The following is a 20,117-nucleotide window of genomic DNA, read 5'->3' as shown; positions in this document are numbered from 1 at the left end:
TCATTGGGTCCCTTTGGCCTTGAGGGGCCCCTCTCCTCTGAAACCCCTATAAGGAGACTTGGAACAACATTTCAAAGAGGTTATTTCGCTGTTTTTTGAGTGTGATAATCTGGGGAGGTAGCTTCAGCGTCTCACCTGCTCACAGTCTCATGTACAGAGCTTTCCTCAGGGAATGCTCCAGAAGCATGACTGTTGGTCAGGTTGTCATGGTCCCAGTTAGCTTGTGGTGTATTTTGTGGGAGGTGAAAGCCCTGATCTGCAGTTCATAGAGATCCCTTGCTTCTAGTTGATGAAGCAAACTTCTCCCCCCCTCCCACAGCTTTCACGCCACTGGAGATACAGTACTATACTCTGGAGGATGCAAAGGCTACTCCTCTGTAGTAGTATGTGTCAGTCTGCTGACTGATGAGCAACTACTCTCTGGGGAGACTCCATCAGGAGGGCTTTGTGTTTAATGCTGGGTTAAGCCAATGCTTTTGGGTCTGTGGTAATGGTGTCTCTGCAGGCTGTCTCTTGGCTAGATCTGTGGATGGATGGTATGCCTGGTATCTCATCTGCAGACAAAAGAGTGATATACAGGAGGTTGCTGGTGCCAGGGGGGAGGGTCCTTACCTTCCTGGCACACAAAGTCACCAACTAGTAGGCAGACCTGGTCTTTTGTAGGAGAGATAGGATTCTCTTCTTGTTTTCTAGGCAGGTGTCCCATGAGAGTAGCCTCTCACTGAGGAACAGTTTGGTGTTGAGCTCGCCACTGCTCTTTCCTGTGGGAAAGATAGAGGCTGTGGTTGAGCTGAGGAGAGAGGATTCCTGAGACTCCAACTGGGCGTTGTCCTTCAAATCCTTGCCAAGGGTGAAGGCACCTGTAGCCAGACCTTCAGGCTTGGTGAAGCCCTCCACATTTGGTGCAATGAAACTCATTCCTCAGAAACTCAGACCAGAAGCCCAGCACCCTGTACTCTGCTTCTTCCAAAAAAGGTTGAGTCTTCCCTTTTGCTCCTGTTCCCCAGGTCTTTCCTGGAACGGAGGAAAAGGTAAGAAAAAGGGAGATTGTTACTGAGAGTGACAATCCCTTCCTCTGCTGCCATAGGTAGGGGGTTGCCTGTCATGCCATTTGGCAAAGTGGCAACAACTGGGGGCAGAGCCAGAGCTATGGGTTGTATCAGTCCTTGGGGACAGATACAGACTGCCATTCAAGGCTGATACCATTTCCATCTCACTTCAGATTCATGGGAATCATGGTCCTCATTGGCAGAGGTAGAGTGATGGCACAGAAAGGTGCCATGCTAGTCATAGATTGCCAGTTTCCACTGTTTTACTGCCACCTCTTATGTAAAGAAGACATCTGGCAATTGGAGACTGGTGATCACCATCTAGGCTTTGAACAAATATGGAAACTCCATTTTCGATATTAGTTTTCATCAGAGAGGGCAACCACTTCCTTTTAATGAACCTACAGGATGCATATTTTTCAATACCATTCATCAGGACTCATGGAATTACCTCTGCTTTTTCTGCAACAAAATAGTTTTCCAGTTCAAGGTCTTGTGCTTCAGACTGGCAACATCATCTCAGGTGTTTACCCTTGGTCTCAGCTTGTGCCCATTTGAAGGGTAGTTGTCTCATGCAATACCTACTGTAGATGATTAGTTATCCCTTCATCTTTCAGGGAATGCTCCTTTGGGACAGAGATCATCTGCTAGGTTTTTTACGCAATTTAGGAATTGTAATCAAATAGCAGAAGTCCAATATTACCAAACAGCATGTATTATATGAGGACATGTGTCCAGTGGACACTTGTCTAAGCAGTCTCAGGTAGGTAGCAACTCATTTCCTGTCCTGACAGGAAAAAAACAGCTTGGTTGTGGAAGATTGTCCTGTTTCATTTGTCATTGTTGGAAAAGTTTGTATCTCACAGGCTGAGTCACCTTCAGTTACTTCAATGGCAAATGAAGCAACGCTAGTCCATTTTCCAAGACCCCCCTTATCAACTTGTATTTCTAATTTGGGAAGTAAGGGAGGACCTCTTGTAGTGGCTAGACAGAAGAAACCACGTGAAGGAGTTCCTTTAAGCTCCCCCCAGAAATTCTACTGTCTATCGACAGCTTGGTGAATGATTAGGGTGCCATCATGAGAGGAGTGTGTGTTTCAGGCTTGTGGAAGGACACACCTCATCTGCACATCAGTGTCGTGGAGTTACAAGTGGCTTGGTTTGCATTCCAAGCATTCAAATAAGGGATAGTGTACTGAACTCTGTGCCAGTTGGTGTTGCAGATGCGTGTGTTTGTGGCTCTTCAAGTCAAATTGTCAGCCAGAAATATTCCAAGCAGGTGGAATATTCTGGCAGATCAGCTCTGATGAAAGTTGTCAAGGTTGGGTTTTGGGGATGGAATAGTTCCTACATCTATGAGTAGTAGAGAGAGTGTTTGAGATTTGGGGTTTCCCCATGAGTAGTCTGTTTTGTAACCAGATTGATCAGAAAACTTCGTGTCTTCTGTTCCCAGTCTGAGACCCATGGTAATAATGGAGGATTCATTAAGACATCGTGGGACACTGGATGTGTATGCATCCCTCCCTTCACAGGATTATCAATAGTATGTTTGTAACTTTGGGTCTTTGTGTGACTGATGGCTCCATGTTGACCACACGCCGAGTGGTATGCAGATCTGTTGACACTCTTGGTCGAGAAGCTGACAGGGTTGCTCCTGTGGCCCACTGTCCTTTGTCAACCTCATGTTTGCGAGTACCATCAGGCAATTTGGACTCTGCCTTCCTGCATGGAGGTCATCAGCCATATCCTGCAAAAGAGAGGCTATTCTCACAGCTCAGAGAGAGAGATGTCAGGGTGCCTCACATTCCTTTGCGAACTTGTACCAAGGAAAGTGGGCTATTTTTTGCAGTTGGTGTCGTAAAAGGAGGCTCTTTGATCAGAGTAATTGCTCTGTCTTACCTCAGGTTTTGAAAGTGAAGGGAATGGATCTCTCCACCTAAGTGGAGTTATCCATGCTTTTGAGAAAATTTGAACAGTCTTGCCCCCCCTCGAGAGTTCTGTTTCCCAGAGTGCGATGCGTCATTAGTGTTATGGAATATTTTGAGGCCTCCTTTCGAGCCTCTGTCAAGTTCCTTTAACAGAGACCTAAGACTGAAGATTGTTTTTTTCTTGGCTTTAGTCTGGTGGAGAGAATTGGGGAGTTTCATGGCATGTCCTCCCTTGTTCAGTACTTGGAAGGTTGGGCTCTCTCTGTCTTTTGTTGGTCCCAGATTAGAGAAGTTTCTTGATCATTTCCCTCCAAGACATCATTAGTGAAGACCTGGATGAGTTGCTGCTATACTATCTGGAAGAACCCAGTCCTTGTGGCCGAAATGTAGGGGACTTTTCATTATTACATGTATTTTATTATTAATAATACTCGGAAGATGAACCTTATTCATATGGAACAATCCCACAGGGGCCATGGACTTGAAATTCAGGCTTCCAAAGAATATGGTGTTCATTAGCAAGTAAAGGGAAATACAAAAAGAAGAGAGCTCACTTATTAAAAAGAAAAAAATAAATTAACAAATAGATTAATTGTATTAAAATGCAAGGAGAGTAGTATTAGGGTAGTAATGCATTGCATCTTTGCTTGAATTTTTGAAGTTCCAGTTGCACAACATCCTCAAGGAGACTGTTCCACAGTCCAATGGTATGATTAAAAAGGACCTCTGGAACTGAGAAGTTCGACAGTGAGGCACATTTACTGGATATTGGCGCTGCTGTTTAGCAAATCTGGTTGCTCTTGGCTGGAAAAAGGGGATCAGGGATCAATTGTTAATGTGAAAGATCCCTATTAAAATACAACTCATGAAAAAGTGACAAACAAGAGACCATCCATTGATGGTTCAAGTCATAACTGCTTATATTAGGAAACAGAAACCTACCACCACGAACCAATCTAAAAGAGATAAACCTCTGGCAGATGCAGACATCCACACTGGAGAACAGTATTCTAGTAGAGGAAGCACAGATGACCTAAAACCATTATAAATATCAGTGGGGGTTCCGTTCCCGGCAGTGTGACAATAACCTAAAATCTCTGATAACTGAAAATTGGCGATAGCAGCACTAAAAACCCGCTTATCGGCGCCAATGACCGGATATTGGCGCCGATAACTGGAGATCGGTGCTGATAAGCAGAGATCAGCTCTGAAAATTCAGTTATCATCATTGCTAGACAAGTGCCATAAAACCGGATAGCTGATAACTGGGGACTGCCTGTATTTGAGGCCTTACGAACAATACAGTAAACCCCAGTATTCGCGTTCTCATGATTCTTGGACTCACCTATTTGCGGATTTCTCTGTGGGATATATATATACACATTATTCGCGGAAAATCCACCCATTTGCGGTATTTTTCACTGACAGATATTCACTAATTACTGTATTTTCATATCATTTTCATGACTAAATGCACTTTTTGTGATAAAACTATTAAAATACTCAGGTATAAGCATTTTTAGAGGGTTTTTTTATGTTTTAACTATCAAAATAGACAGTTCTAAATGTTTTTAGAGGGGTTTTAAGTATTCATGGATTTTAGTTATTCGCGGGGGGGCCGGGGGGTATGGTGCGCATTCCCCGTGAATACAGGGGGTTTACTGTACTAAACTTTTGTGCGACATTTGCTGAAATTTTCATTAGATGTTTCTCAAAAGTAAGAAGTGAATCATAAGTTACACCTAGACTAGTTAACCCCTGGTGATCCGATGACACGAAACAGTGTCCATAAATTTTTTGCCGTAAGTGCTCTGATGACGCGATTTCTGCATCATCCATGAGTTATTTTTGGGGGAAGTTCACCAAAAAAAAACGAGTCGTCCGAAGAAAACGAGGTCTGTGCCATTGCATGGGCAGATCTTGGACCTACAAGGAAACGTAAACAGGAAACCGATAGGTGTCGTGTATGCGCCGCAGTCCTCCCCCAACCCAAGCACTTATCCTCCTGTTTTGACTGAGTTCAGCCGTCTTTTTAGCGCTCTCACATTTTTTGCTTTGTCATCATTTATCTGCTTTTGTGAAGTTCTTTCACTTTTGTTATTGTTATAAAAGTGTTTGCAAGTGATTGTTGAGTATTTTGAATAATATTTAAAGTGTTTTTCGATGTGGTAATTAGTGAAGAATTTACTTTTTTTACATATATTTCTGTCTTTCAACAACATTTCCGTCTTTCTGCTTCAATTGCTCCATTTTTATTGGGAACACTTATTGCTTTTACGTGGGCTTTTTTAGAAAAATTTATTCAGCTTTCCATTGCAATTTTCACTTTTTTCTTAGTGTTATTCATTAACGAGTAATTACGAAAAATGTAAGCGTAAATATGAGCACTCAAGAACCCAGTCGAGCCGCGTAGTTCGGCCTAGGGTTTACGAGTATGTGAATAATTTATTGTACGCCTGTTTGTGCATCTGTAAATAACTTCAATGTGCATGTATTATATATCATTCGAACAGCCATTCTTTGTACTTTATCTTGCTGAACGGCAAAATGTAAAAATATCAACGTTTCTATATACAGTACTGTAAAAATCTTTAGTGAACACTTGTCTTAACGTGAAAAAAAAAAACTTACATCTTTGAGCTTCAATTGCCCAAATTATTTACTGGGAACACCTATTGATTTTAGGTAATATATATATAGGAAATTTATTCAGCTTTCCATCACAGTTTTCACTTTTTTCTAGCATTATTTATTACCTGGTAATTATGAAAAATGTAGTTCAGCTGGAATTTATGCATGCGTAGATCATTTTTTGTACGCCTGTTCGTGCATCTGTAAATAACTTCAGTGTGCATGTATTATGTATCATTTAAACGGCCATTCTTTGTACTTTATCGTGCTGAACAGCAAAATGTAAAAATATCAACGTTTCTATATAATAATCGTTGCTGAATATTTTCTTAGAAAAAAAAAAAGATTGTCCATAATCTAATGACAGTTGCTCAATTTTATTCTAATAATACATATATCTTTCTTTTGCGCATTTTATAGGAAGTTTATTCAGGTTTCTAATGCCACCTTTATTTTTTTAATGTCTTTATTCCTTAGGTACGATACGAAACATCAACATAAGTAGGTTGGAAAATCTGAAAATTGCGCTCTCTCAAAAATTAACATTTTTTAATTGGTAACAGCTATTAGCAAACACATTTATAGCAAAATGGTTGCTTCCACATGAAAGTTCAAACATTTGCACACAATTTAGATATAAAATAAACTCCCCAAACCTAATTATTATATTTTTCATGATTTCAAAAAAATATCTACGATTTTCCTTATAAATTTCACGTTCATCACATCTTTTTTTAATATTTCTAAGCCTTGCAAAGATTTTCTGATTGCTCTATGAAAAAATTCAGTCATTTGCTGACATTATAAAACAAACCAGAAGCCCATATCAGTTATACTTTGGATGTATCGACTTTTATAAAGAAACTTTTCCGTGCGAGCCCCACTTTTCCCTCCACGGCATAAGTCACGTACCGGGTAGCGCTATAGGAACCCCCGTAAGCGTGAGAGGGTTAAAGCTTCAGACTCATTTAGCATAGTCCCATCCACCTGAGGACAGGATGGGGTGGAAAATCTGTATGAGATCTGCAAATCAATAGTGTTTTCATTTTACTGCAGTCCAGCCTCATACCCCATCAACTACACCATTCACTGATCCGGTCCATGTCCTGATTGAAGCTGAGGGCAGCTTCATGTCTCATAAGTGGAGACTTAACTACATCCACAAGTGTTCCATTGTCAGCATACTGAGCAGTCTTTTTTTCAGATCAACAACTGTATCGCTTGTATACACCAAAAATAGCAGTGGACCAAGAACACTATCCTGTGGAACTCTGGACACAATAGGTCTTGGTCACTAAAGATCTCATTAACAGCAACTTGCTGCTGCCTACCTGTAAGAACACCCTTTCTTTCAGGCTTCATGAGGTCATTAAGCTGCCTTATAATTCCTCTCCAGAGGAGGCTAGCCTCCCCTCTTGCTCGAGGGCATGCAAAGTCAGGGGCATGGGCCCATCTCTTGCCATTCAGAACTTCTTGGTGGTTTAGGAAATGAGGGATGGGGTCTGGTATAGCCAGACTACCATTAACTTCCTCTGCCTGAGGGATGTTGCCATGAGTCCTTGGATACTTTCTTTGTGGGACCTGTGGGGGCTGCTCATTAAGTTGTATCGTCTATTAAGTCTCTATTGGCACTTCATGTCTCATCTGAGTCTATTGGCACTTCATGTCTCATCTGAGTACGTAAGTCATGATAGAGCTTTTTTATGAACTCATTACTTAGTAATTGCCAAAATAACCTGCCTACTGTTTTGTCAACTTCTATGACGGATTTCATGGTTCTCCAAGATTGTTACTCAAGTTCCTTTGTGTTTTGGATACTCAGGTCCATAGCTTTACTGCTCTGGTCAACCAAATCACTAGACTGGTTAAGGAGTCATGACATCCCCTGCTTGCATGCTCAACCAGAAGCATGACATTTCTTGATAAATCCAACTCCAGGCACAGGCAGAGACTACTCCCTCCTCATAAGGGTTAAGTCTCCTAATATGGAAGGCGATGGTTGTATCCCTGTAGGAACAAATAAACTTTTAAAAGTAACCTGTATTTTTCCTTCATATACAAACCAGAGTCTATTATATAGGTGTATCCACCTCTGCTGACCCGCTTTGTCTCTGCAGCAAAAGAAAGAAATGAGTGGCAAGGTTGGGTGAGTGAGGTATATCCCCTCTCACCCCCTAATCTCCACCAGTTAGCTACCATGTTATCAAGATTCAACAACCGTTCCAGCTTGCACTGAAAGATACTATTAATGTAAAATGTTTTGCTATGTATACCTCTGAAAAATACAAATTACACAAAAAAATTTTTTATAGTTTAGGGAGATCTGTAAATTAGGATGAAGCCTAAAAATAATTTGAATGAAACTTCTCTGTATAGTAGTATTATTTATTTTTGTTTATTGTAAATATATTGCCATAGCAATTATCTTTATAACTTCCAGGAAGCAATGGATGCCTTTAAGGATCATAACTGGGAGGTTAAGGAAACAATGTTATATTTGGGCAAACTTAATACACAAAGAAAGAATCAGAACAAAATAAAGAATTTGGAGGAAATGCTAGCAAGAAAGAGAGAGATTGCTGAACGTAAGAAGGAAGAGAAAACGATGAGGAAACGTGAAGTCACAGAGAAGAAAGAAGAGCTTAAGAAACAGAGGGAAGCTGTAAAACAAATGGAGTCAGCAGAAAGAGCAGCCCAGAGAGAGAAGTTGAGGGCACAGAAAGCAATACTTAAAGGTATTTCCTTTTATCTCTTGTTACACATTGAAAGTTTTGTTTGATGTAATTTGTGAATTGTCCTTGTTATCAGAATTTTATCATTTGTTCAGAGAACCTGTCTGTTTGGGGTATTTTAATGTTTAAAAATTGTACTATATGATGATTATGCTGTTTTACTGCAGTAGAATGAGCAAAATAGAGAGATCTCACATGGTATAAGCCTCAATTTATCAGACTGTCTTAACAGATTTTTTACTTTTTAGAAAGGTCCTTTGACCTAGGAAACCATAAAAACAATTGGATTTGGTATTTAACAGATTCCTTTGTTGCCAGGGTAACTGACCCGGAATGGCTTGTGTGGTGCTTTTCCTGCTCACTCAGACATTTTGTGTGTATTATTTCTAGCATTAGAAACTCGCACTTCATTTTCTAAATTAGCGTATATTTTCGTGTATAAGATGACCTTTAGATAAGACAAGGTACAAAATTATGTCAAATTATCATGAATTTATCTCATATCTGTAGTATAAGACGACAGCTAAATTATGAAACCATCTGTGTATAGGCTAGCTTTTGCAACAACAGGTATGTTATGAAATATTGTTTATGTAAAGATGATATTACAAATGCTGTTTTACTTACTGTATCCTTAGAAATTCAGAATACTGTATATACTCGCATATCATGCGACTTTTGAAGACCTAATTTTGAAGCTAATTTTAAGGGGGTCGCATCATACATGAAATATAAAATTAGCATAGGTAATATTCACATATTAGTATTGTATTATAAAATACAAACATAACGAATATGCATCTTTTCATGGATCTTTTAGCAAGTTATGCTTTACTTCAGTGTATCTTGTAATATTGTATGTATTCGCATATTACTAATTGTATTATAAAATACAAACATAGCGATCATGCGCCATTTGCATTGTTTAGGTTTTCGTGAACATGGACAGCGATACCTTCTGGGAATTTTTGTTTCTGCATAAATTCGATTTCTGTTTAAAGATAACCATGGGGGAAGGTTTCGTCCCATTTACCATACGCATTAAAACAACAGTAAAATGTGTTCTTTCATGCCCAGTAGTTTTGATTAAAATACTTTTCTCCAATGTTATTTACTGTCGAGTTTGATGGCATATTGAAGTTTAGGAATTTCATCCATGTTGCTGATGCACAATAATTTATAGTCATCAGCACTTGAACATTGTTTTCTCAGCATTAGCTACAATGTGCAGCTAATATTTAGCAATATATTTCCTTGCTGATCTTTTCTCCAAAGCGAACAAGGATATAATGTAAAATATATATCAGTCGTATTCTACTTAACATCATTTGTAACATAACTACAGTAATTGTTTACTATCATACAATGGTTGAAATGCAAGCAAAACAGTTGTTGTTATTCAATTCAGTTGTTCTTAGCTGTGGCCTAGATCGTGTTCTTAGCAAAACAGTTGTTTCTTGTTCGGTTGTTTATGGCTGCACTCATGTACTCAACGAGTATAACGTAACTAACAATACTTTTATCATTTGCTTTTACTTTTTTACCTTATTTAACTAGAAGATGGGATAAAGAGATGAAGTAAAAGAGATTAGTCCAAAATAATTTGGTCTCTCAAAAAACCAACTCGCATGATACTTGAGATACATGATAAAATTGATTAAATGTTAGTTTTACAAGTTAGTCATTATTTTATTTTTATTTTCTGCATTAGTGAAATGGTATGGGCATTACAAAATGTATAAAAAGCATGTGTTTATTGTATAAGACGTTTTATAGCAAAGCATTCTTTATGTTTAAAAAGTATGTTCTTGTTGTGACGTCATAGGACGGAAATGGCGGGGGGGGGGAGAAAAATGTAAACAAACGCAGGCGGGAATGTTGAAGTTGGTGGCAGTCGGGAGAGAGCTCTCTGAAGGTTAGGTCGATAAAAGTTGGATTGTAAGTCTGTTTTGTGGTTTTTGTTGTCGTAAGCTGGATTGCATAGTGAAAGAAGAATTACCAGAAGAACAACATGAACAGGTGAGTGGATCGCATAATAGAATCATTTTCGGACGGGTTAGGTTAGGAAAATTTTCAAGTGGTAGCAGAGCGTGGTTGGTTAGAAATGATGGATCTGATGGTAAACTTTGGGAGATGAAATGGAGAAGAGACTGTCCGAGATTTAGCGGGACACAGGGCAATTATAAAGGATGGAGAGGACAAGTCGAAGATTGGCTTGTGGTGTGTGGAGAAGAAGTGAAATATCCGGGAATAGAGATAAGAATGAGCTTAAAAGGGAAAGCTTTAGAAGTAACTGAAGGAATAGATAGAGATGAACTTAAGGATAAAGAGGGTTCAAAGGTAATCCTATCCAAACTAGGTGAAGTGTATCTAAAAGATATGTTAATGGAAAATTACAGTAAAATGAAAAATTATTTTAAAATAGAAAGAGAATCTAGTGAAAAGATGAGAGATTTTATAATTAGGTATGAAAAGGCAGAGTCAGAGTGTAGTAGAGCGTTAGGGAAAAGCATGCTTGAAGGGGAAGCAAAAGGTTTTCATGTACTAGAACAAGCGAATCTCACAGAAAATCAAAAACAAATGGTATTAGCAGCTTGTGGTCAAGAAAAGTTGGAAGGTAAAACAGTGTCACAAATAATGAAAAGGATATTTGAGGGATTAGGGAATAAAGAGGAGGGGGAATGGTTAGGATCAGAAGGTTGTGCAAATTTTGGGAAAGGGTGGAAAAACAAAGATATCGGGGAAAGGTGAATCGAGATAGAGGTGGAAGAAATCCTTCAAATAGAGAAGGGAAAGTAACACTGTGTGCAATATGCAAATCAGAATGGCATTGGGCTAGAGATTGTCCTCAGAATTTTCAAAATAAGAAGAAATCAGAAACTGGACAAGAAGAAGAAAAAATTTATATAGGAAAAGTTAGTAAAATAGTGGAAGAATCTTGGGAAGAGGTTGATGCAATTTTAGACACAGGATGTAAGTCAACAGTGTGGGGAATTGGCTAGTATGCATTGTTTTGGGTTTGAATCAGGAAGAGTTGAGAAGAATGACTGATACTAAGAAAGAGTTTAATAAAGTATTTAATTTTGGTGAGTCATCATAAAAGTTGAAAGGAGTAATGGAAATACTGGTGATACTGAAAAACAAAAAGTTTTATTTGAAGACAGAAATTTTGCCGGGTGATGTACCATGGTTAATAGGTAAGAAAACCATGAGTAAAATGGGGATGACCATAAATTTAAAAGAGAATTGTGTTAAAATAGAAGTACAGTCATACCTCGAAATTACGCGAGGTTAGGTTCCGGAGCCCCTCGTGCAAGGTGAATTTTCGCATAAGTTTGGCATGGTCTTTAAAAAGGCTAATAAATGTTTATTTCCAGAGTTTAAGTACTAAATATGACCTTAATCATGCTCATTTAAAAGCTAACTTTTAAATGAACTAAAGTTAGTGTAATTTTATTTAAAATTTAGCTTATTACCCTTAAAAAAGGAATACAGTAAATGGTTGACATAAAAATTGAGTACTGCACAGTTTCTTAATAGTGCATTTACAGTAGGTGCGTACGTATACTAATGTTACCCCTAATTCATGGGATGCCATTTTCTTTGTCACTTAGAGTAAAAGCCGTTTTCTTTGCGTCACTAGGCAAAACGTCACAGTCAACAAAAGTACAATTCCATAAAACATCGAAAACATGTACATAATGTTCGTAGAAGGTAGTACAGTACAGGTAAAATTCAATCAATTTAAAATTATATACTGTACAGGTAATGACATACAGAGAATAATAAGTTGTAAACGTATGTTTGAGCACTAACTACGAATGAGAGAGAGAGAGAGAGAGAGAGAGAGAGAGAGAGAGAGAGAGAGAGAGAGAGAGAGAGAGAGAGAGAGAGAGAGAGAGAGAGAGATACTGTAATAAAATAACTGTACTGCTTTTGTATCGTATTTATGCGCAAATATATAAATACAAATTTTCCATTCTGATTTTACACCTAAAAACACGAAAACTTAAAAATTATACACACTTTCTACAGGGGTATCATCTTTGAAAAATGCAGGGTATCACATCTTGTAAAAGTACACCAACTGAACGTGCTGTAATTACATGCACATACAGATTGCACCAGCACTTTTCTCCGAGGTGAACAGAGTAATTTTCAAAGAATGACACTTATACAACTCTTAGTTACATCTCTGATATTACATTAAAGAATTCATTTTATCAAATGAGTGCAACTGAGCAACCTCATCTCAAGGTCATGTAAAGTCCTTGTGACAAAGACTTTGCAAATGGACATAATACTTGTATGATATTTATGTACAGAAATATAAATACAAATTTTCCATATCACTTGTACAGTTAAAAGCATGAAAACTTATAAATGTACTTCAAACAAGTATTTTCTGCAGGGGTATCATCTTTGAAAAGTGCAGTAACTTTGCAAATGGGTATCACATCTTGTAAAAGTACACTAAGTGAATGTGCTGAAATTACCTTTGCATCATATTTATGCATGTACAAAAATAAAAATAATACATTTTCGATACAGATTGTACACATGAGAGCATGAAATGCGTTTTTCATAGAGATTTTACACATGAAAGCATGAAATGCATTTTTCATAGAGATTTTGCACATTAAAACATCAAATGCATTTTCATACAGATTTTACACATAGAAGCATGAAATGCATTTTCATACAGATTTTACACATAAAAGAATGAAATGCATTTTTCATACAGATTTTACACATAAAAGCATGAAAACTTGTAAATTACTTCAAAAATTAAACACCCACTTCTGCAGGGTTTCTCGAGAATTTCGTGTGTCTGTGAAAAAATTGCGTATGCCCATTAGTTAGGTTCCAGTGAAAAGTTTGTGTGTGTGTGAATTCGCGCAACTCGAATCGTGTAAGATCGAAGTATTACTGTATTAGGGGAAATGAAGGTAAAGTTAAGAGAAGACAAGCAGGGCCATTTAAGAATACCAATTTTGAGGAGGAAGGTAGAAGAATTGTTATTGGAGGGTTGGAAGGGAAAGAGTGTAAGGGAAATTAAAGGTGCAATGATGAGAAGTTACATCTACAATATTGCCACGGAAGTGGAGATAAAATGTGGAAGCTAACAGAAGAAGCACAGTGGAGTGATGGTTTTAGAGAGAATGAAAAAGAGGAAATAAAAAAATTACTGACAGACATAATCGCAAGTTGTGAGGTATGTAAAAGATATAAAAGAAGCCCAGCTAAACCAGTAGTGGGATTTTCTTGGAGTAAGACATTTAATGAAATTGTAGCAATGGATGGAGAGATAGAAGAGAGAAAGTTCTTGGTAATGGTAGATATGGCAACAAGGTATTGTCAGGCTTTTTGGATAAAAGAAAAGAAACCAGAAACTATTACAAAGACACTTTTTGACAGGTGGGTTGCTATATTTGGGGCATCTTCTAATATATTATCAGACAGCGGGGGAGAATTTCAAAATGAAAAAGTAAGGAGGGTGGCAGAAAGATGGAATATTAAAGTATTTGCCAGAGCATCTGAATCTCTATGGAGCAATGGATTGTGTGAAAAGATGGTAGGCATAATCAAAGAAGGCTTAAGAAAGATGAAGGATGATGAGGAAGTGGATTGGTCCATAGTATTAAGATGGGTAGTATAGTAAGGGATACACTGAATGCAATGCATAAGGCCAGAGAAGTGTTTATCAGAAATGAGTCTTGTAATAAAAAATAAGAATTGCGTTGAACAAAAATGTCAGAGAACATAAATTTGAAGAAGCAGTAGTAGGAGATGAGGTCATCTATAAGAGAGAAAATGAAAATGAATGGAGAAGACCTGCTCAGATAGTGGGAGTATCAGGTAAAACAGTAGTGGTTAAACATGGTGATTCTCTAAGAGAAGTAGCAAGAATACATGTTACTAGGATTCAAAGACTATCACCAGAAAAAGAGAAGATACTTAAAATAGACAAAACACACTTTGAAGCATCAAAGGAAGGGAATATAGATGGGCAGGAAGGAAAGGAGATGATAATTGGTTGGAGAAGGAATGCAGATATAGAAGACACAATAGAAAGAGATTTGGCAGAGGAAACACTGGAAGATGAAGGGGAAAATGAGGTAACAGAAGAAAGTGAGGTAATAGACAATGAATTAATAGAAGAGATACCCAAATTCAGAAAGGGAAATAGAGTTAGAGCTATAAACAAAAATACAGGACAAGTAGAAGAGTGAACTATATTGAGTCTAGCAGGAAAAAGATCAAGCAAATCTTGGGCTGATTCGTACAATGTAGAAGACTCAGTCAGGTGACAAGGGATGGGTTAACTTATGAGATTATAGTCATGTAGAAAAAATTGAAGATGAAGAAGAGGTTTTGCTAGGATTCGAAAATAGAAGTGTAATTGAAGCTAAAGAAAAAGAACTGCAATGTTGTAAATATTGTAATTCTAATAATAAAATTCAATAGGCTCGTAAAAAAAATCATATCAGTTTATATAAACAGTGTAACAAGATTGTGAACATATTGTATACATTTTGTTAATTCAGTAATAGTACTGATTATCAAATTTGCTATTCAATATGTATGTAATCTGTTACATTGCACACTGAACGAGAGATCTTGTCAGAAATATCTAAATATTTTTCTAAGTTTACCGTAAAATATGACACATTGCAATACACTCCCTGAACACCTGAATTAGCCCTGGTCACTGACCAGCCCGAACTACATCCCCATAGCTTTTACCCACTAAGTGTGGGTAATAAACTGTCAGCATTACCAACGCTTACAGGAAAATCTTGTCAAATGAGTTACCTGAAGTACCATTGGCAACACTGCTGCAAGTCCTGGCTGAGTGAGGCCGAGATCCCCAATTGCTTTTTGTTCGCCATGCTGTGTGGGTGTGTCCCACAGGCAAACTTTTTGGTCATTAGCCCAACCCCCATTCAAGAATTTGGACAACAGATCACGATTTGGACGTTTTCAACGCATTTCCTCCTGGATGGACACTTTATTGATAGGATTTGGAACTTATCTTCCGATTTTGACTTTGGACTCGTTTGGTTAAGTCAAACAAGAAGACGTCGCTGTTTGCAAGCGCCGATACTTCAACTTCGTTTACATCTTCGACGACACGGCCTTCTACTGCTGGAGATGCTGACGCTCATTGCCCCTACACGTCCTGCAAGTGTAGGATGAGTACCCTCAAACACGATCGACATTCTGTTTGTATTTTATGTAGGAAGATGCAGTGTAGTATCAGTCAGATAGGTAACGAGTCTTGGTCGGTAGATCAGATGGAAGAATTATTCAAAAAGTTAGAGGACAAGTTACTAGCTGAGTGTGTCTAGTCTATTTTTCTAGCTTTATGACTAAATTAACAGAAACTAGAGATAAGGATAGTAGTAATAGTGTTGTAGATACTAATCGTTCTCTTTCAGCCCCCCTGCCTGTTCCAGAACCAGCCCTAATGGGTGCCGGGGGTCATGGAGAACCGCAAACCTCAAAGGTAGGATCTGCCGGCCCCCCCGTCGCGGAGCAGGCAGTTTTGGCAGCAGATTTTCCCCCTTCCCTCTAAAAGCGTAAGTTCTAAGGTGGATTTAGAATTAGGAATCACTCAGAAGGGTAGGAATTCTAATTAGGAAGTATTCAGGAAAGTAGTTGAGCGTGGTTTTCTTTGGGTTTAGGTCTCTCATTTAGATCAATCGTTGGTTTTATTTCCTGCTTCGTGCTCTGTGCAACAAGGGTTTCCAGATCTGTGGAGGGTCGTTCAGATTTGGTTTCTGATGTATCTGGTTCTGAATTTTTGTTTTTCCTTGAATATTCCTTCTTCGAAGGTTCCTTTTCCTTTGGGGGGTTTAAAATTTCGTTCGTCTTGCGTTGGTGGTAATTCTGGCAATCGAGTTTTTCCAATATTCATGATCATGTCTTAAAGAATTTTCTGTTTTGATAATGTCTATCAAGATTATCAGGGGCGGGGGGAACAGAACCAGTCTATTTCCTTTGAAATCTATGGCCTCTTCGGCTGCTACGGAAATTTTTCCCGTTTTCCCCCCTTTTTCTTCTAAGCCTTCTTCCATTGCCCTTCTCAATATTCTTTTCGGTCCGCTCTTTGGGGGGCTCTCGGGGTCTTTGTTGCGCATCCTGTTTTCTTGGTTTTTAACTCAGCAGAGCAAGGCTTTCTTGCTTCAACCCTGTATTTTAGAGTTCAGCGGCCCCCCCTCTCTCTGTTCAGGGTTAAGGGAAAGGGTACTTTTTTAACAGATCCGTTGTCTTATCACCTTTTGCAAATCCGGTGGTTTCTCAGGCATCTGGTCTAGTTGCTTCTCAGTTGTTTGCGGAGGCGTCAGCAACTCATTTCATTCTTTATGGCTTCCTAACTGTAATGTATCCTCCGCGATTCTTGCGGATGTTACGGCAGTCAGCGATTCGCCGGCGCCAGCGTTCAGTGTATATCAGCACCAACAATTTCCTCATTGTAATGTATCCTCCGCGATTCTTGTGGATGCTACGGCAGTCTGCGATTCGCCCGCGCCAGCGTTCAGTGTATCAGCACCAGTAGTTTCCTCATTGTTATGTATCCTCCGCGATTCTTGCGGATGCTATGGCAGTCGGTGATTCGCCTGCGCCAGCGTTCAGTGTATCAGCACCGATAGTTTCCGCAGCCTTTCCATTCTCCAGGATAGTTGGTAACTACCTTCTTCTGTTACCTTCGGTTCGGTACCTTGTAACTTCCCCTTCAATACTCCTTTGAGTTTCGGTCTGGTTGGGACCTTCTCCATCTGTCCAACGTTGGTGTTGGGCGCTCCGGTGGTTACTCCGAGTGTGGCTTCTTCTTTCTTCCCTCCTTCGGCTTCTTCTTTCTTCCCTCCTTCGGCTTCTTCTTTCTCAATTTTCTGGCAGGTTTTCTCTTCCCTCCGTCTAGGTATCCATGTTGGTTCTGGGTCTTCAGTTCCGGATTCCCACTCTCATGCGGTTTTGATACATCTGGATTTGAGTGGTTCGGGTGTTGCGGCCTCTTCTCTTTCAGGAGTGGGCGTGGTCTGCCCAGGTGTTGCGTCATCCCTGTTGGGTGGTGCGGGGTTTGCTCAACCTAGACTTTGGTGCCTCCAGTGTGTTCCCGGTTGATATGTCTGGTGTCCTACTCACGCACCCAGGTGTAGCAGTTCCGGGTTTTCGAGTTCGGCGTTTGCTAGGGATTGACCTGCCTCTTTCCTGTTCCAGCTCGGTCGAACCAGTCCGACAAAGATTGTTCATTTGAAGTAGAGGATCCAGTACCGGATATTAGTTCGCCTTCAGCCAATGAGAATGAGTATAAGCGGATGGTAGACTTCATCCTCACGTATCCTCAATCCAAGGTTCTGGAGGAGCGTACACTACCGAAGCAACGATGTTCGAGTTGCTATATGCGACAGAGCCGGTAGTTGCTCAAACAAGATGATTTCTCCCTCCGGTCCAGTACGGTCTGACACCTCTTCACTTCGGTGTCAGTAAGGCTGGCATACCAGGTTAACGTGTCGCCTGACTATACAACGTTCTTTGGCAGAAGAGGAGGGGCTTCTTTTGAAGTTTCCGCCTCACTATTTGGACATTCGGAGAGGGTTCTGTTGTGGGCACCTTTTGCGCTCTGCAACAGTCTTTTAGGGAGGAGGATATCTCCTCCATGGTCTTTTTCGTGTAACCGTCGACAGCAGTGGCGTCACAGCAAGCTATGTTTAGTGTGGCTGCTCCGGGTTCAAGGGATGAGGCCAGTATAACGAACTTGTTGCTTCTAACTCATGTCTCCAGTTTCGGCAAATATGCATCGTTTAAAGTACAAAATGTAGAAATAGAGGGTTCCTGTTTATCAGGGAACAGCCGGTACCCACTTGAAGAAGCCTTTTAGGGAGAATGTCGTCCCCCCCCCCCTCTCTCTCTCTCTCTCTCTCTCTCTCTCTCTCTCTCTCTCTCTCTCTCTCTCTCTCTCTCTCTCTCTCTCTCTCTCTCTCTCATTCCAGGGTTTTGTGTATCATGTTTTCTCTTCAAGTATGTCTCAGGAATCGCTGGGACTTCCACATCGAGAATTCAGGTATAATCTGGAACGATTCTCGCTTGTCAGATTGTCTGTGATAGTCAGAAGAAGCGCATCTGACATCCGGAAGGTCTATAGTCTCCCCTCTTCCCAACGGTCATCTGTACTCAGATGCCTCATATCAAGGTTGGGGAGCAACCTTGGAGGAACCCAGGCCGGGCCTCTGGAGGGATCGGGAACGAGAGGAGTCATAACCTTCAGGAACCTCAAGGCTATAAAGGAAGCCTTCAGGTGTTTCTCAGTCCTAGTGCGCAACACAATAGTGGGTCTGCTTTGTGACATCGTAACTGCCGTGTCGTATCTGAGAACTCGGTGGGAACAAGATCATTAGAACTTAGAGGTGTATACTTTCCGCCATTCAGTCTCATTCATCAGGTAATCAGGAATTGCGGTAGTGTCAAGACATCTGTGACTCTAGCTCCTTGCTGGCTCTAACACCCTCGGTTCCGGAATTCCTAATGCTCCTTACGGAAGTTCCGATATTCCTCCTCATGCGGAAGATCTTTTAGACAACTGCATTTTCACCATTATCATCCAAACTCTTGCTTGATGAACCTAGTTGCGGGCGACTGCGGCGAACAGCTGACAGTCCAGACACACTAAAGTTATGTCTAGACAGTGTTTCCTTCAGCTCAGAAGTCAACCCGTAGCTTTACCAGGTCAACTTGACATGGGAAGTCTGTGTCGTAAGGAAGGTCATTCCATCTTTAGGCCTGCCATAACTGAAATAGCTGGTTTTCTCTTATTCCTTCAGAAAGTCAAGATTTTTTCGTTTTCGGCTATTGCTGGCTACCACTCAGCACTTTGCAGTACATTTTCTATTTTCCTGAAATTCCTAGCAGTAAGATCTTCTTTGACTTGTTACGTTCCCTCGGGCTCCCTCGTGAGATTTGTCGGAAGTTCTAATGTTAAGATAATTGGTTAGATGTTTTATTTCTTTCTTTCGGCTTTAGCTGCAGATAAACAATGGGCGAGCTTCGGGAAGTTCTCCTAGGCCAGTTTCCTAGGCGGAAATAAGTATTTCGCTTCTTCCGGAAGTCGTGGCCGAGGCTTAAACTCTGCTTCGTTCGTTTAAGGTTCTTTATCTGCAAGTGTTCGGTTCCAGCATCAGTGGGGATATCTTTATGTCCGATGCGATTAATTATCAAACGTTGATAAACTCCGTCCGCTTCTGTGTACACTTCTTGTCTCTCCGCGGAATCCTTCCCGTCCGTGGTCGAAGGAAGTGATTAGTTACTTTCGGAGAAATGGTTCCTGGTTCCTGGTTCATAAGCGCTCACTACATGAACACAGTTGCGGGCACACTTCACGAACACAGTTGCGGGCACGCTTCACGATTCTCATGTGGTGCGAGGTTTATGCCTTACCGCACTGTATTCGGAGTATGTCGACTTCATCTTCTTTTCTAAGGAATGGTTCAGAGTCTTCTATTCTGGAGGTAGTTGCTTGTGAGTCCGTCTTTGTTTTCTTCCTTCACTTAAGAGACGTTCAATTCGCCCCATTGCGTATAGTGGCGAATTCTCCTGTCTAGGGTGCGTTCAGTTAGCTGAGGTGGTATTCTCTTCGTGCGAAGACTCGAAAGGTTATTCACTTAGTCCACGTTTAACGGCGAAGGCTATTATCTAGGGTGCGCTCATTTAGCTAAGGTAGTATTCACGTAGTGCTGTGATTATTAGGTTAACCAGATAGGAAATTCCTTTTTAGGC

At 40.1% G+C, this 20,117-nt stretch overlaps 1 protein-coding gene across 2 annotated transcripts in view; it reads left to right on the top strand.

Moving 5' to 3' along the window:
- The window catches only part of Etl1 (SWI/SNF-related, matrix-associated actin-dependent regulator of chromatin, subfamily a, containing DEAD/H box 1), a 171,544-nt gene that overhangs the window by 58,835 nt on the left and 92,592 nt on the right, over window positions 1-20,117 (top strand). For both annotated transcript variants that reach the window (XM_067120410.1, XM_067120419.1), the window contains one exon: window positions 8,048-8,342. In XM_067120410.1, coding sequence (XP_066976511.1) covers window positions 8,048-8,342 — 295 coding nt within the window. The remainder of the gene's footprint in view (window positions 1-8,047; window positions 8,343-20,117) is intronic.

The sequence above is a fragment of the Macrobrachium rosenbergii genome, chromosome 2, assembly GCF_040412425.1.
Source record: "Macrobrachium rosenbergii isolate ZJJX-2024 chromosome 2, ASM4041242v1, whole genome shotgun sequence".
Taxonomy (NCBI): domain Eukaryota; kingdom Metazoa; phylum Arthropoda; class Malacostraca; order Decapoda; family Palaemonidae; genus Macrobrachium; species Macrobrachium rosenbergii.
This window is presented reverse-complemented; position numbering and strand designations above follow the sequence as displayed.